The following is a 16,338-nucleotide window of genomic DNA, read 5'->3' as shown; positions in this document are numbered from 1 at the left end:
TACCCACTCCTCATTTGACCTGGAAAAATGCACTGCTCTGTATCTCAATATCATAGCAGACACATATATTTTAGGCTTTTCTGGATACATAATTTGCAGCACAATGCAAATTATGCTTCTTATCCTTACATAAGAAAATAGGTACCCTTATCATTTTCCCACAAACAAAAACCTCTATCAACTTTAAACTTTATAAACTATAGGTGTCTATAATATATATCCGTGACTTACTGAGTTGGATCCTGGGAAATCATATCCTCCCATAACTTTCATGTATGCTTTCTCTATAAGTGACACCCACAATTCACTTTTATTGTTGGAATAAGAACACAGCAATTCTCCTTTATGATCAACAGGTAACTGGTCATCAATTATCACCTGCATAAGAGAATATTAACTTCCTTAAATGAAACAAAATACCTTTAAATCTCAAGATTTAAAAAATTTGCATGGAAAGCAGACACAATATATCTATTATTAAGATAATGACAGCTTCATAAGATGTTCATCATTTTAATACAATGCCTTTATGCAGTCTTATAAGCTAATCTCACTGACAAGCCACTAGTTAGAAGAGACATGTATTTGTATGTGCATGTGTGTATATATATAAAATCAAATTATTTAGAGATTCTAGAATGTACATTATATTTAAAGTTACAAAAGAGCCTTGCTATTTTGGGTTTAACCATAAAAAAATTTCCTATTCTAAACCTGTAAAAGTACAATATTATAACTAAAATATACATGTAAATAAGCAAGCAATACCACAGACATGATATCTAATTAATATTAAAAATTATTTGTGCCGGGCACATGCCTTTAATCCCAGCACTTGGGAGGCAGAAACAGGCGGATTTCTGAGTTCGAGGCCAGCCTGGTCTACAGAGTGAGTTCCAGGACATTTCCAGGACAGCCAGGACTATACAGAGAAACCCTGTCTCGAAAAAAAAAAAAAAACAACAACAACAAAAAATTATTTGCAAAACATAGTGATAAAAGAAGAGTTGTAGTCTGAGAGTAGTACAGAGATTACTGCTTCATAAACTTTTTTTTTTGAGACAGGCTATGTAACCCAGGCTGGCCTTGAACCAGCTAACATCCTGTCTCACCCTCCTGAGTGCTAGGTAACAGGTATCTGCCGCCATTCTCAACACTGAAAGACTCTTTTTAAACAAGAGGTTATTATCTTACTTAAAACTGTTTAGTTTTTTTTTAAGATTTATTTTATTTATATGAGGACACTGTAGCTGTCTTCAGACACCAGAAGAGGACATCAGATCCCATTACAGATGGTTGTGAGCCACCATGTGGTTGCTGGGAATTGAACTCAGGACCTTTGGAAGAGCAGTCAGTGCTCTTAACCACTGAGCCATCTCTCCAGCCCAACTGTTTAGTTTTTAAGTAATCAATTTAACTCTAACGTGTGTTCCCAAACAACAGCATTATCATTAGGATTGGCACATAGTCTGTTACAAAGGCAAGTTCTGGTCACAGATATACTTGTGGTTCAGGCCTGCAATCTAAGCTACTGCAAAAGCTGAGGCAGGATTACAAGTTCAAGGTCTGTATGGATTAAAGCACGTGTTCAGGGATAGCATGTAACTTAGTGAGTTTGTGTCACTTAGACAGACTGGAGCTTCAATACAGCTTAGAGCAGAGCTTGTGCCTCACCATGAATAAGGCCCTAGCAGGCTCAATCCTCAGCTTTACCAAAACATACTTACTGAGGGCTGAGTAAGTGTTACTGAGCTACAGAACAATGGTTTTCAGTCTCAGTCACCAGGTGATCTTGTTAAAATGCAGGCTCTGGGGACAAGAGAATGGCTTGGTGGTTAATGGCACTGATTACTCTTCTCCTGGGCCTGGGTTCAATTCCTAGCGCCTATAAGTCAGCTAGCAATAGTTAGTAATTCTAGTTCCAGAGCACTGTTTCTCAACCTTCCTAGTACTGCAACCCTTTAATACGGTTCCTCATGGTGTGGTGACCCCCAACCATAACATTATTTCATTGCTACTTCATAATTTTGCTACTGGTATGAATCGTAATGTAAATCTCTGTGTTTTCCAATGGTCTGAAGTGACTCCTGTGACAAGGTTATTCAAACCCCCAAAGGAGTGCAACCGACTGTTCTAGAGGATCTGATGGTCCTTTTCTGATCTCCTTAGACATTGCATGCACACGGTCCACAGACATGCATGAAAGCAAAACACCCGCATACATAAAATAAAAATGGGTAAAACTTTAAAGAAAATTTGCAACTGATTCAGTACATCTGAAGCAAGGCCTAAAATTCTACAATTCTAAAAGCTCTCAAGTGATGCTGAATTTGATACAGGAACCTAGGGGTAGATAGGTTCTAGAGAATGCTAACAAGGAAGACCTTATTATGGAGTTCAGACAGCTAAAAGAAATGACAGCAGCATAATTTAAATCTACATATATGTCACAAGAAACAATTAAAGTTTCTAATATCTCATTATGATTGTTTATGAAGTCTTCTGAGCTAATAGATTTAATTTATCTGGTTTCCTTTATTTATTTATTTATTTATTTATTTATTTATTTATTTTTTTGAGTCGGGGTCTCACTGTGTAGTCCTGTGTGGCATGAACTTATTATGTAGACCAGGATGGCCTCAATCTCAGAGATCTGTCTGCCTTTGTCTTCTGAATGCTGGGAATAAAGCCATGTGCCACCAACCTTTTATTACTTTATAATTTTTTAAAAATTATTATTAGTTATTGTTGTTGTGTGTGAATGCACACTATGCATGTGTATGTGTACAAGCACATGCCAAGGCAGTAGTGTGGTCTCTCTCACTGTCCTTCCACCTTTATGTCCCACGGGGTTCAAAGGTCAGAACTCATGTCCACTCTGTTTGCAAGGGAAGCTTTACCCATGAAACTATTTAGCTGGTCTTGATTTCCTGATTAAGTAAAAAGTCAGAGCCTTCTTGTTGTCTCAAGGCTCCAAGAGGCAGGAAGCCTCCACATTTGAGGCCAGAATGAGATGCATTAACAAAATCCTGTCAGAAAGGAAACAAACCAAAAAAGGCTAACATTTTTAAGTCATTAGCAATTTCTTATTAGAAATTTGCATAATGTATTTGAAAAGCATTTTTTTTTTTTTTTTNTGTGTAGCCCTGGCTGTCCTGGAACTCACTCTGTAGAACAGGCTGGCCTCAAACTCAGAAATCTGCCTGCCTCTGCCCCCAAGTGTTGGGATTAAAGGTGTGCGCCCAGTACTGAAAAGCATTCTTTAAAAAGACTTGAACTGAGTACAGCCACTCATGCCTGTAGGGCCAGGTTACTCCAGCCTAACTGAAGACAGTTTGGGCAAAACAATGAAACCTATATATAAGAAAAGATTAGAAACAGCTGCTCCTCTAAAGGACCAGAGTTCAGTTCCCAATCCCTATATCAGACAGCTCCCAAGGACCTATAACTCTAGGTCCATAGGATGTGAAACCCTCTTCTGGCCTCTACATCTACATGCACATATGTGGCTCTTGCTTATATGCGTGCATGTGCATGTGTGCGTGCACGCGCACATACAAATTAAAAATTAAATCTTTATCAACTAAATTAACTTTTAAAATCTTTACACAGTCAACTTCTCTTAGTTGTTTCCCTTCAAGATTCAAAGGTAAGGAGGTGATGAAAGAGGAGGTGGAAGTAGGATCAGGAAGGAAAAAGACATTCACCTTTCTTGGGACACCATTGAGGTGAAGTTTTACCATATACTTTCCACAGGGATTGTACTCTGGTTCTCCATCCTTATTCTGGGGGTAAATTATGCTTTGGGAAAGGAAAATGGATATTAAAATACCAATACTAATATTCAACATCAACTAATATATAAGACTTTATATTACTTTTAAACAAATGCCATTCATTTATAAATGCTACTTTCTTCCCAATTTTATAAAAATGAACACAAGAATATTTTAATATTCTAAATACTTTCTGGTTTTGGTTTTCCTTTTGAGATAGGATTTCAATATGTACTGAGGTTGGTCTGGAACGAATGATTCTTTTAAGTGTTTTAACAAATCATATATTAAGTAGATATATTTTAACCCAGTTAAAAGTAACTTTTATCATTGGTTTTGAGAAGTAAGGTAATTTCAATATAATTAGGGCACTAAGTACAATTCTAATAAAGTCACATAAAATTCAAACTGTATAATGAGGTCTAGAGAGATGGCACAGCACTTAAGAGTACCTGTTGCTTTTGCAGAGGCCCTGGAACCATCTGTTTAACTCCCACAGAAAGGACAAAAGTTTGGTGGTCTGTCCTCTCTATTTTCAACATGCATATGGTATAAGTTTTAAATTTCCAAATAAATAGCAATCATATAAAAGGTAAACACAAAAATTTACCTGGTAATTAACTTCTTATTGAATCGTCTCTCATATGCTGCACTGATAGCCAACGATGCCACAAAGGAACAATCTGATACTATTGTCTGTTAATAAGAACAACACAGTCTTCCATTCATGCAACTTCAGCATTTATACAATACTTATTCATTATATCCTTAGCTTTATATTAAATATCTTATTATTTATTTATTATTATTATTATATATTATTAAATATCTTATTATTATATCTTAGCTTTATATTAAATATCTTATTGTTTTATTAAATATCTTATTATTCAAACAGGAAAACAGAAATGTCATGCTGCCAACTCACATATTTTATTCAAACAAATCCTAGAAGTGTTTCAATGAAGCTAATTTAAAATCCTTAGGGTGTGCCCCCCCCATCTGTGTGCGTGTGTGTGTGTGTGTGTGTGTGTGTGTGTGTGCGCGCGCGCACGTGCACTCTGGAGGGTAAGCATGTACATGTAGGTATATATGCAGGCCCAAGGTCAATGATGGTGGCATTGTTCCATTCAGTCACTTTCTTCCTTTTACTTTTAGAAAATACTAGTATGTGTGTGTTTGTTTTTACTTATGTGTCTCTGTATGTGTCTATTTTGGGCTGTATGTACACACGAGTATGGATACACAGAGGCCAGGAGAGGGCACTGGATATCCTGAAACCGAAGCTGAAGGCACTTGTGAGCCACCATATCTGAGGAGTGGGAACCAAATTCATCTACCGTTTACTTTTTGAGACAGGGTCTTTCACTGAACTTGAGGCTTACCAATTCAAGTAGGCTGGCTGGCCAGTGAGCTCTGCATGCCCAAGGCTAGGGTTACAGTAGTGTGCAGTCACCCTGACTTTTTCTTTTTTAAAAATGTTATGTGTAAGGGTGTTTGGTCTGTATGTAATTCTATGTACCACATGTATGCTTGGTGCCCAAAGAGGTCAGAAGGCGGCACTGGATCCCCTAGGACTGGAGCTACAGACAGCTGTGAGCTGTCATGTGGATGCTGGTATGAATCCAGGTCCTCTGGAGGAGCGGCCAGTGCTCTCTCTCCATCACTGAGCCCCCACGTAACCTTCTGTGTGCTTCTGGGGATGCCAACGCAGGTCCTTAGGTTTGTGCAGCAGGTACATTACTGACTGGGCCAACTCTCTAGCCCCCAAGAATTAAATAATTAATTAATTCTTATAACTACTTCTTCGTCAAAGGTGAAACTCAACTCTCAAGTTTCACATCTACAAAAGCACAAATCTGTAGTTGGGGCTGGGGCTGCAGCTCAATGATAGGGTGACTGCCTAGCATGCGTAAGACCCTAAACTCAATTCCCAGTACTGAAAAAAAAATCTGTAATTGCTCAAGACAGCTTCTCGTGTTATCATTTTCCCAACGTTAAAGCCAAAATGTCCAGACTGTATTGGGCATGGTGACACACACGGGCAACCTGCTGGGAGTCTGATGCTGGGGATCACTGAGCTCAAAGCCAACTCAGAACACAGCGAAAGGCTGTCCCAGAAGAAAAAAAATTAACAAAATTTCGGTCTTGTTGTAAGAAAGACTCCTTTATGGCACTGAAGCATGAGTGCTGGGATTACAGTCTGTACTACCAAGGCAAGCTGAGAATAACTCGAAGGATGAGACATGTCTGCAATTATACCCATGCAAGTAAATATACAGAATCTAAGAAAAATCAAATCTGGATTCAAATTTTCTTAGTGAAAACTTTCTTGAACATATATAACATAGGTGCTTACCTGCTTTATGCTAAAACTGGACACAGTGTATATCATTGTAGGATTGTTGCTGAGATCTTCCGGTCGTACCCATTTAGAAAATGTAGTTTTTTGTTTAGGTGATAATGGAAGCTTGCCCAATCTATCACTGAGGTAACAATGAAAATTTAAAAAAATATATTAATTTTTAAAGATGACTTGGAGCCAGAATGAAACCTTCTTTTTGGTGCAAAGATCACATCGTTATACTTTTGTCTTCCTAAAATAGCCAGTCAAATCTGGCTCTTTACACATAACCTTGAATTCAATTAATCTCAACAACTTCTCCAATTTAAAAAAAAAAATCAACATACATAAGTGAAGACAAAAGCTTGTATTTACTTAAAAATATGGGAGCTGGGCATGGTGGCACATGCCTTTAATCCTAGCACTCGGGAGGCAGAGGCCAGCCTGGTGTACAGAGTGAGTTCCAGGACAGCCAGGGCTATACAGAGAAACCCTGTCTTGAAAAACAAAAAAACAAATAAATAAATAAATATGGTACAGACATTTAACTTATCACAGTTATGACGCTCAGGAAACTCAACAATGAATGGAGTCACGAACAACACAAGCTAAGTCTCCTGAGGCTTAGGAGCTCCAGATCCTTCCCTTGCCTCTTGAAAGGACAGAGAGACTAAGTTAGTAAGCAGTGGCCTTGTAGCAAGCATCATGCTAATACTTTATATATTTAGTCTCCACTTACATCCTCAAAATAACTATATTCAGTTAAGCATGTCTGGGGGAAGCACAAAATGGTCACCAAGGTCATACAGCGAAGAAATGACATTTGGATCCAAGTCTGTGATGCCAAATCCACCATTTTATCCACTACACTGTACTTGCTCTGTGCCGCAGTGCCTCTTTAACGCCCACCTATAATACCAATTAAAAGCATCCACCTCCCCACCCCGGGAGTGCCTTCCCTTTCCTACAGCAATGGCAACACCTGTCTAGATCTCAAAAGATTTTGTGTAATGTGTAATATGCAAACTAAAACAAAGTTGTATAACATTCTTTAATCCAAGAACACCAATGAGTAGGCAGATGAAGAAGACTTTGTGCTCAAGTATGACCTGAAAACACCCCAAGTACTAGTTTCTTAACTGTAGGTAGGATACCGCTAGACTTTCATGAGCCCATGTTGTTGTAAATCTCGAGTATAAAAGTTTACCTACTGGGTGGGTAGGGAAGCGGGGGAGGGTATGAGGGACTTTTGGGAGAGCATTGGAAATGTAATTGAGGAAAATACGTAAAAAAAAAAAAAAAAAAAAAAGTTTACCTACAACACTGCTCAAAACATTTTTAAAATTCTGAGTCATGTTCTTGACCTTATGCTCACCCTACAGAATAAATTTATGACTCCATAGTATTTGTTCTCCCAAACTACTGAGTAATTAAAGTCAGTAATTTAAACACATTTCTTTTCTTCAACTCATAAGGCTATTAAAAGTATTTTATAAAATGCAATGCTTATGACTTAAAGGTTAACATATCACCAGACCAAAAAAAAAAAAAAATCCTTTTTAATCTTTCACTCTCTACACCTGATTCTCAACCTGGGGTCATGACCCCCTTAGGGGATTTGAATAACCTCCACGGGGGTCACATATCAGATATTCTACATATCAGATAGTTACATTAAAATCAGTAACAGCAATAATGTTACGACTGGGGTCACCCCAGCATGAGGAATGTATTAAAGGGTTGCGCATTAGACGGCTGAGAGCCACTGCTCTAAATGAAATCACATTGTGGAGCCCTTTTCCTCTCACTGTTAAATGAACTTAAAATGTTTATAATTATTTTTTCTTTTCAGTATTCTCTATGTAAAATTTAGATGACAAAAATGGAAAAATATTGCCACCTAATTCACTTTAGTATTCATCTATTCTTCTCCAAATTTAATTTATTCAGTACAGCTTGAGAACTTACTATAAAAGAGACATTGCGCTATATATGTGATGGGACATGGTTAAACAGACATGGCCTCTGTCCTGACGAAGCTTGTAATTCTCAGCAAGAATTATACACAAGAAGTAACAAGTAAGCAAATAATTACACACAAAAAAAGAAAAGGAGTAAAAGAAAACATCCCCCTGTGATATGCTAGTCTTAAATGTAAAGACCTCTGTGTATGGCCACAGCTCCCTGGATGAGCTATCACTGCCTCCTCTGTGTATGGCCACGGCTCCCTGGATGAGCTATCACTGCCTCCTCTGTGTATGGCCACGGCTCCCTGGATGAGCTATCACTGCCTCCTCTGTGTATGGCCACGGCTCCCTGGATGAGCTTCTGACTTGTATCTTACTCTCTCAGTTATGTTTTTAATGTCCCCAATTCTGACTGCTCATGCTGTATTATTGCTGTTAGATATTCCAGCATTAGAGATGTAACTTATCTTAAATACATATAAATTGAAACTACAAATTTACATCTCTTTAAATATATTCACACTAAAGTAGTTTATCTTATAATTATGATGGCAGTATCTTTGTGTAGGTATTTAGTACATCTCTAAACACTTAATTACTTCCTGGACTTTCTTCTATTGTGATCCAATCATCAATAGACCAATGTCTCCTTAGTACTTGCTCTGAGCCAGGTATTATACTAAGTACTATGTCTATAATGTTAGGTTAAAATCAATTCTCATGAGCCCATGACCAGGCCAATTAGAACAAATATGAGCGTGTGGCAGGATAGCATGGCACTGTACTAAAGTGACAACTTCATGTTACTCACTCAGATCTTTATTGAACAATTTCCCACCTCTTTCCCATAAATAATCTTTCCCAACTGTTATACATAAAATTTAATTTTAAGGTTATGAAGCAAACTGGACTTCAGAGTACTGAAAAACACTTTAAATGATCCTGGAAGTAAAAGTTAAAAGCGCTTACTTACCAAAAAGGCATTGGATAAGCAAAGCGTTCCCTTAGATCAACACTCATGAAAGGAACATATTCTACACCATTTATTTTTGATGTTGTCCTACAAGGCACAAGAAAAAAAAATCTGTTTTCAAGTCTATATTAATCACCAATCTTACTTAAATCCTAAATTTAAATGACAATAACTTCCCAGCCTTTTAGCTAACACCAAAGGTCAAACTTCAGAGACAAAGTGTGGTAGTGCATTAAATCGACAGCTTCATGGTATTCGGGGCTTTATTAGGACAGTTTTGATTAAAAAAAAAAAAAAAACAGATGATCACTGCTATAATTCAGTTCAGTTTAATAAGAACATTCTTTTAAGATTAACATCCTGGGCTTGGGATGTAGCTCTTTTGCTATGATGTGTATAAGATTCAACCTTCAGCACAAATATTTAATTAGCTAAAGTAGCAACAGCAGGGGATGGGGGAGACCACCTGACATCCACTACAGAAATACTGTAGTCTTAAAATTGGCCTTTGTGTCCAATACAAGGATATAAAGCCAAGTCTATCCTAATCCCAAAGAAACAAAGCAGTAACTTGGTTATTTAGGAATGTAAAAACATAACACAACTCTAAAAAAATGTGATCTTTCTATATTTTGGCTATGGGAATATGGACAAAGTCCTGAAAGAAGAAAGTGTCGTAGAAACAGCTATGGTCTGTTGACAAGTTCAAGTGAAGTTGGCTGAGGCTCTGTAGGTTTTGTTTTGCTTTTTGCATATATTAACTATCTCCTTTTGGGGATTTATCTGCTGGTGCTGTTCAACTGAGATAGGGCTTACTTCACTGTGCAGCCCAGGCTATCTAGCTGGCCTCGAACTCAAAAACCCCTGCATTAGCATCTCAAGTGCTGGAACTGCAGTATGTCTCCATGTTTGGTAACAATTTCTTTTTACAGATCTGCTTTTTTTTAAGAGTATGTGCAGAGTAACTTACTTAGTTGTAGCCGGGCGTGGTGGCGCACGCCTTTAATCCCAGCACTCGGGAGGCAGAGGCAGGCGGATATGAGTTCAAGGCCAGCCTGGTCTACAAAGTGAGTGCCAGGACAGCCAGGGCTACACAGAGAGACCCTGTCTCGAAAAAAANAAAAAAAAAAAAAAAAAAAAAAAAACTTACTTAGTTGTTGGGTAACAAAGCAGTCAGCAATTGGATGGATACAATAAATGTTGGGACATGTACCCTCATTTTCACTTGTATGAAGGATAGCTGTATTTTCAGAGAGTTTTGTTACAGTGTGGAATTTCAAATGTGTGGTATGTATAAAAGTAGTATACAGATAGTAAGTAGACAAAATGATGAATTGTCACTGTTCTGGCTAGCCTCAGTTGAGGAAAAAGCTCCATAAGATTGGCAAGCCTGTGGGACTGCTTCTTAACTAGTAGCCGATGGGGTAGAGTTCAGCACATTGTAGATGGTGCCATGCCTAGCCTCATGGTTCTGCATTCTATAAGAAAGCAGACTGAGCAAGCCATGAGGAGCAAGCCAGTAAGCAACAGCACTCCCTGGCCTTTGCATCATCTTCTGCATCCAGGTTCCTGCCTTGTCTGCATTCCTTTCCTGACTTCCTTTAATGATCAGCAGTGATATGAAAGCATAGTTGAATAAACGCTTTAGCTGAATAAACCTTTTCCTCCCTAAAATGCTTTGGTCTTGATGTTTTATCATAAAAATAGTAAAACCCTAAGACACTAAATTAAAGCCTCAGCTTTAAAAGGAACTTTTGTTGTTGTTTTGTATTTTGCTTGTTCACATATTATTTTCCCTAGGGTTAATAGGTGCATAATTAAAATCTTCAGCAAGAAAGGAGCTGCTCTGGAAGGCAGAGAGGAGGGGATGCCGCTTCCTTCAGCTCAACCTCAGGAAAATTTAAAATGAATGCCCAACTATGAATGCCCAAAATAAAATGACCTCCCCAACTCAAGAGCAGCCAGCTGGCTCAGAGATGATCCTCTCTCATCTGATCACTGATTCAGAAGACGGTCAAGGATCTCTACATTACCATGGGTCTTGCTGATACTGGTTTTTGAGGTAGAGTCTCCCTGTGCAGCCCAGGCTGACCTTGAACCTGAATGTATAAGTCTTTCCTCCAGAGGGCTGGGACTACAGACAAGTGTCATGTCAGCTCAGGCTTTGCATTTTTAATAGCCCCCGAGGCTGCTTTCAAATACACTAAGCTGTCTGCCCAGACCAGGGCTCAGTGAACATTTTCTGTAAGAAGGATGTCATATACAGTTTTTCAAAGTGGTTTCTGTTATGATTCTATTTTCATTTTCTCTTTAACTCTTTTTTAAGAGCTAAAGAAAAAATGGAAAAAGTATGCCCAGCTCCAGACTTTTGTGTGCTGGCTATGTCAGAGTAACCCCCATGCCCACAGCCCTTGTGGTTGCAAAGGAGCACAGAGCATTAGCAGCTGCCCTAACTGCTATGCTCATCAGCTTCAAGACTTAGCTCTGCAGAGTACATGTCTAGGATTAAATGCTAACACTAAAATATATTAGAACCAACACATTTTAACTATTCAAGCTGATAACACAATGATGTTAAATAATAGTCCAATGCATCACAAAAAGATCTGAAGATAACTCCGAATGAAGTGCTCTGCACTATGTTGTTTACAGTTTCATTACAATGAGTTGTAAGTGGGTTTACCTGAGCACTTCTATCTCTTCTGCTGTGTACTTCTGTCCTTGTGCATCACATGACTGTGGACTTATAAATGCTTGAGGCTTTTCAACGAAAGGATTAGGTCCTAGAGGAAAATGTGTCCTTACTGGAGGAGTCTTTGTTTTCATATTTGTTGACTTGAGTTTGCAAAATGGCTTTGTCAAAGGTTCACTCAATGCTTCTGCTCTAAAACAGAAGCACAGAAGAATTGTTCTAGTTTTCCTCTTACATTCAAGCTTTTGCTTTTTTATGACACAGGGTCTCAGAAAGAGCCTGGCTCAAACTTGCTGCATAGTCTCAAAGCTCTGCTTCTCCCACCTCTACTTCCTACTGTTTCATTTAAACTTACAGGACACAAAACTTACTGCCAGTTAGCAATGCATCCTACTCATAAAATCCTTAATACTCATCAAAACTTCTCTATATAAGCTACTACACATATTTTGTAAGTACTATTTAAATGAACATCTATGTCAGACACTATACAAGGTAAAGATTGTATAATAATGTATAAATCCTATCTTTAAGGTTCTATGGATTAAAAAAAGACAACCGTGTCAAAATGATAGATGTCAGGACAGAAGCACTTCATGCAAATGAATACCCCCAAAGAGATAATAACCCTAGTGACCAAGAAAAGAGGGCAAATCAAAGGAAGGATGCTTATATTTAATGACTGAGTCTTAGAGAAGTCCACTGTAGTGAGGAAGCAGAAACAGACAGCAGAGTAACTATGGTAACTTCAAAAGAAAGTATACAGACCCCATGAAAAGCATGACTGAGAGGTGGCAGGCATGAGGTGAAAGGAAAGCAGGATTGATGACAGAGGGCATCCATGATATACAAGGGAACTTGGACTGTTCTGTCAAAGAACTAACAAGCTAACAATGTTCTTAATCCAAGATCCACATATGACCTTCCCAAGTCTTCTCCAAAATTATATGCCAAGACATAGATTTTCCTAGAAAGAAGCTCCTTAATCTTTAACAGATCCTATAGGAGCCTATAATTAAAACCTCAGCCTACTGACTTTTGCTTAGGACACATTCAGAAGTACTGGATGGTTTATCTACACAAGAATAAAAACCAATGATGATTGTAACTAGTAAAAGGAATCACAATGGAGAAGACAACTATGTCAGGTGAACATGGCAATCCTACGTCATGGAAACTGGAAGAGGCAGCTGTGTCAAGTGTCATACCTCCATGAATTTGGGGAAACAAATGAAAGCTTAACTGATGCTGAAGCAGAGAAGGGCCGAGTTACAGTTCAATGAAAGAGGCAGAACACAGCCACCATAGAACTAAGGTGATTTCAAAGTAGGAAATAAAGGCTGAATGCAACACAGGCAACAACAACAACAACAAATACAACAACATCATTTTGTGTATTCCACAGTGGGGTAGAAAGAATACTGAGACAGGGCAATCAGAATCAAAGTGTTGGGGGAGACTCAACTTTAAATAAAATGCTCAAAGCAGGCTCAGAAGTGACCCAAGCTTCACACGAAGGCCACAGACATGGTGTGAGGCTGGGAATGGAAGGCCATTCTCAATGGCTATTTTTATAGTAACTCTGGAGAGCTTTCAGAGAGCCTGTCCTGGAAGCCTGAAAGTTGTCTTGGAAGTTTGATGTTATACAACATGGAGGAAGCATTCTACTTAAAATATGACTGTCAGGGACTAGAAATATAGCTCAGTGGTAGAATGTTTGAATAGCATGCAGAAGATCTTAGGTTCAAGCAACAAAACTCCCACAGACACTCAGTAATGTTAGGGCTAAAAAACCAACCAAATATATCACAGCTCTGTTTTCTATACAACAAAAATAGACACTTCTTGAATAATGGATGGCTACTGATTTGGTCTAATGCAAGGAGCTAGAAAGAAGGTACATTTACTCAGCAAGAAAGGGTAGACTTTTAGGGCTCAGCTTATGAAGCAACATTCAGACCTCTACCACACATTAAGATAAATAGTATTTAAAAAAAAAAAAAAAGCACAATTCATGCTATCCATTGATAAGAATTTGAGTGACAAACTCACCTATCTAGCGCCTGTCGAGCCAGCTGTTTCAATTTGTTTTGCAGAGTCTTATCAGCAGTTTCAGAAGACTTAAGAGAGAGAGAGACATTCTAAAGCATAGCTCTTTACTGACCTAAACCATGTTTCTATGCAAAAATAAAATAGTCTTCTTGAAATTATGAGTAAATACTCATTTTATTTTATTTTTTATTTCTGTCTTTAAAGGTTATCACTTAAAACTCTGTTGTGTATCTTGTCACTGGGGTGAACTTAAAAGCTGTGCTGTACTTCTGTAGACAAGTGCTAATTAGACCATAAACATATAAACATGTACACAGAAGGCTGAGCAGGAGGAACCTGGATGGAGCAGCACTGATCTATCTTCTCCAGTGTTATAGAAATCAAGGTTTTTCTGACCCCCAACAACCTGCCAGAAAGCTGGCATGTGAAAGACAACAGGAACATGTTGTCCTGCTTTGCTCCTGTATGCCATCCTCCTGACAAACGCACTGTGCTCTTAAATAGTGGCTGCCCCTTGAAACTAAGTGTCTCAAGCCATGGTCCATCAGGAGCACTAAATACTAATCTACATGCTAAGCCGCTCAGCTTACAGATTTTATATGGCAAGTTAATGAAGCTCTCCAAAACCACTACTATATTTTTACTGTATAAAATTGAAAAAAAAAATTAGACTAAATTCACTAGTTACTAACCTTAAACAGCTTAAAAATGAGTAAATGTAATTTTAAAACCCAATTTCTTAGTGATTCAACAGTGGTAAAACCATATGTAATAAGGTATAAAACTCTGTAATTAACTTTCTACTCAACATTTTAGTGAAGGTTACATTAGTTTATTTATAATGATAGAATGGCAGGGCTCCTTCCAAATAAATAAATCTGTTAGTAAATCAGGTGGTTTCTTAACATAATTCCATCTAGTTTAACTCACAGCTATACCTACGGTTTTTAGACAGAGTTCCACAGCTTCTGTATATAATTCTATGGCATCTTCCACATTCCCCTTTTCATCCTCATCGAAAGCTTGTGTAACAAGAAAATGGGCACGTTCTAGATCCAACTGATGTTTTGATTTCAAAGGATCAGTACTCTTTGACTGAACTGGTATAAGATAAAGAAAAAAACACACAGAAAAAATATTACTTAAATGCAGTGAGGAAACACCAACATTTTAATATATTTAAGATATTCTTTAACCAAACTCTATAATTCTTCATTTAAAACATTAGCAAAATACACAAAAATCTCCTTTGAAAGAAATTTATCCACTCTCATAATCTTAAGCCCCCTGCCCAAACCCAATTATTCAGACATCAGGGACAGGACATTAGAAAAGCTTTATAAAAAAAATTCCCTTCAATTATTTTTCTATCAGCACTCCCTTCATTAAAATAAAAAACAAAAGAATATGAGGAAGCTCATATTCTTCTCCCTCCATAAAAACAAAGCAAACACTTGGAAAATGATAAATATTAAACACACAGGGCTGGGGGTGCAACCTGGGGGCAAAATGAGCTTGCCTCACAATATGTCCTGGTTCTATAGCTAGTACCAGAAACGGATACGAGGAGGGGGAAGAAGAGGAGGAGGAAGAAGAAGGAAAAGAGGAGGGAAAGGAAGAGGAAGGAGTAGAGTCAGCAGTCATTACATTTTTAGTAAAGACAGTACTAGCCCTGACAATAAAGCTCCTGCTGTTTTTCCTATTGAGGGCCAAGGGAAACCATCGTGCTTTTACTGCTCTGTGAAATAAGTATTTCAATTTGGGGTTTTTTGTTTTGTTTTAAATGATTTATTTACTTTATGTGCATGGGTGTTTTGCCTATCTGTAAGTCTGTACACCATGTGCATGCCTAGTGCTCTTGGTGGTCAGAAGAGGGTCTCAGATCCCTTGGAATTGGAGTTACAGACAGCTGCGAGCCACCATGTGAGGTTTAGAAATCAAACTTAGGTGTTTTACAAGAATTCTTAACTCCTGAGCCATCTCTCTAGTTCACAGCACATGTGTACATGTTCAGTATCATAAGCCCTCAAGCAATGAAAATCAAAGCCTAAAGAGGATGGTACTTAACATCCCTTAGGACGACTAAAAATAGAAAAGTCAATAACAAGTTTATTCTGGTGGCAGAGCTCTGTGATCCCAGCACTTGGAAGGTAGAGATGGGGATATTTGAGTTTGAAGCTGTACAGCAAAACCTGGCCAAAACAACAACAACAAAAAGTAAGGACTGCAGAACTGAGACTATCTAGGTGGTAGGGCATTTGCTTTGCATGAATAAGGCCACTCTTCCCACACACAGAAGAGGAGAGGGAGAGAGTGTGTGTGCTTAAGAGCGAGAACATAACTAAGAAACTTGAACCAGCTCTGCTGCTGTAATGTAAGCACTTGGAAGGCAGAGGCAGGTGGATTTCTGAGTTTGAGGCCAGCCTGGTCTACAGAGTGAGTTCCAGGACAGTCAGGGCTACACAGAGAAACCCTGTCTCAAAAAAAAAAAAGAAAAAGAAAAAGAAAAAAAGAAAGAGAGAGAGAGGAGAGAG

The 16,338-nt window shown here is 38.2% G+C and overlaps 1 protein-coding gene across 1 annotated transcript in view; it reads right to left on the bottom strand.

The window, feature by feature from the left end:
- The window catches only part of Capn7 (calpain 7), a 34,101-nt gene that overhangs the window by 13,014 nt on the left and 4,749 nt on the right, over positions 1-16,338 (bottom strand). Inside the window, exons 3-10 of the mRNA XM_021182003.1 lie at positions 14,747-14,904; positions 13,805-13,872; positions 11,744-11,944; positions 9,061-9,147; positions 6,136-6,262; positions 4,387-4,472; positions 3,708-3,801; positions 232-378 (exon numbers count right to left, since the gene is read on the bottom strand). Of these exons, the coding sequence (XP_021037662.1) occupies positions 232-378; positions 3,708-3,801; positions 4,387-4,472; positions 6,136-6,262; positions 9,061-9,147; positions 11,744-11,944; positions 13,805-13,872; positions 14,747-14,904 (968 nt within the window). The remainder of the gene's footprint in view (positions 1-231; positions 379-3,707; positions 3,802-4,386; positions 4,473-6,135; positions 6,263-9,060; positions 9,148-11,743; positions 11,945-13,804; positions 13,873-14,746; positions 14,905-16,338) is intronic.

The sequence above is a fragment of the Mus caroli genome, chromosome 14 (genome assembly GCF_900094665.2).
Source record: "Mus caroli chromosome 14, CAROLI_EIJ_v1.1, whole genome shotgun sequence".
Taxonomy (NCBI): domain Eukaryota; kingdom Metazoa; phylum Chordata; class Mammalia; order Rodentia; family Muridae; genus Mus; species Mus caroli.
This window is presented reverse-complemented; position numbering and strand designations above follow the sequence as displayed.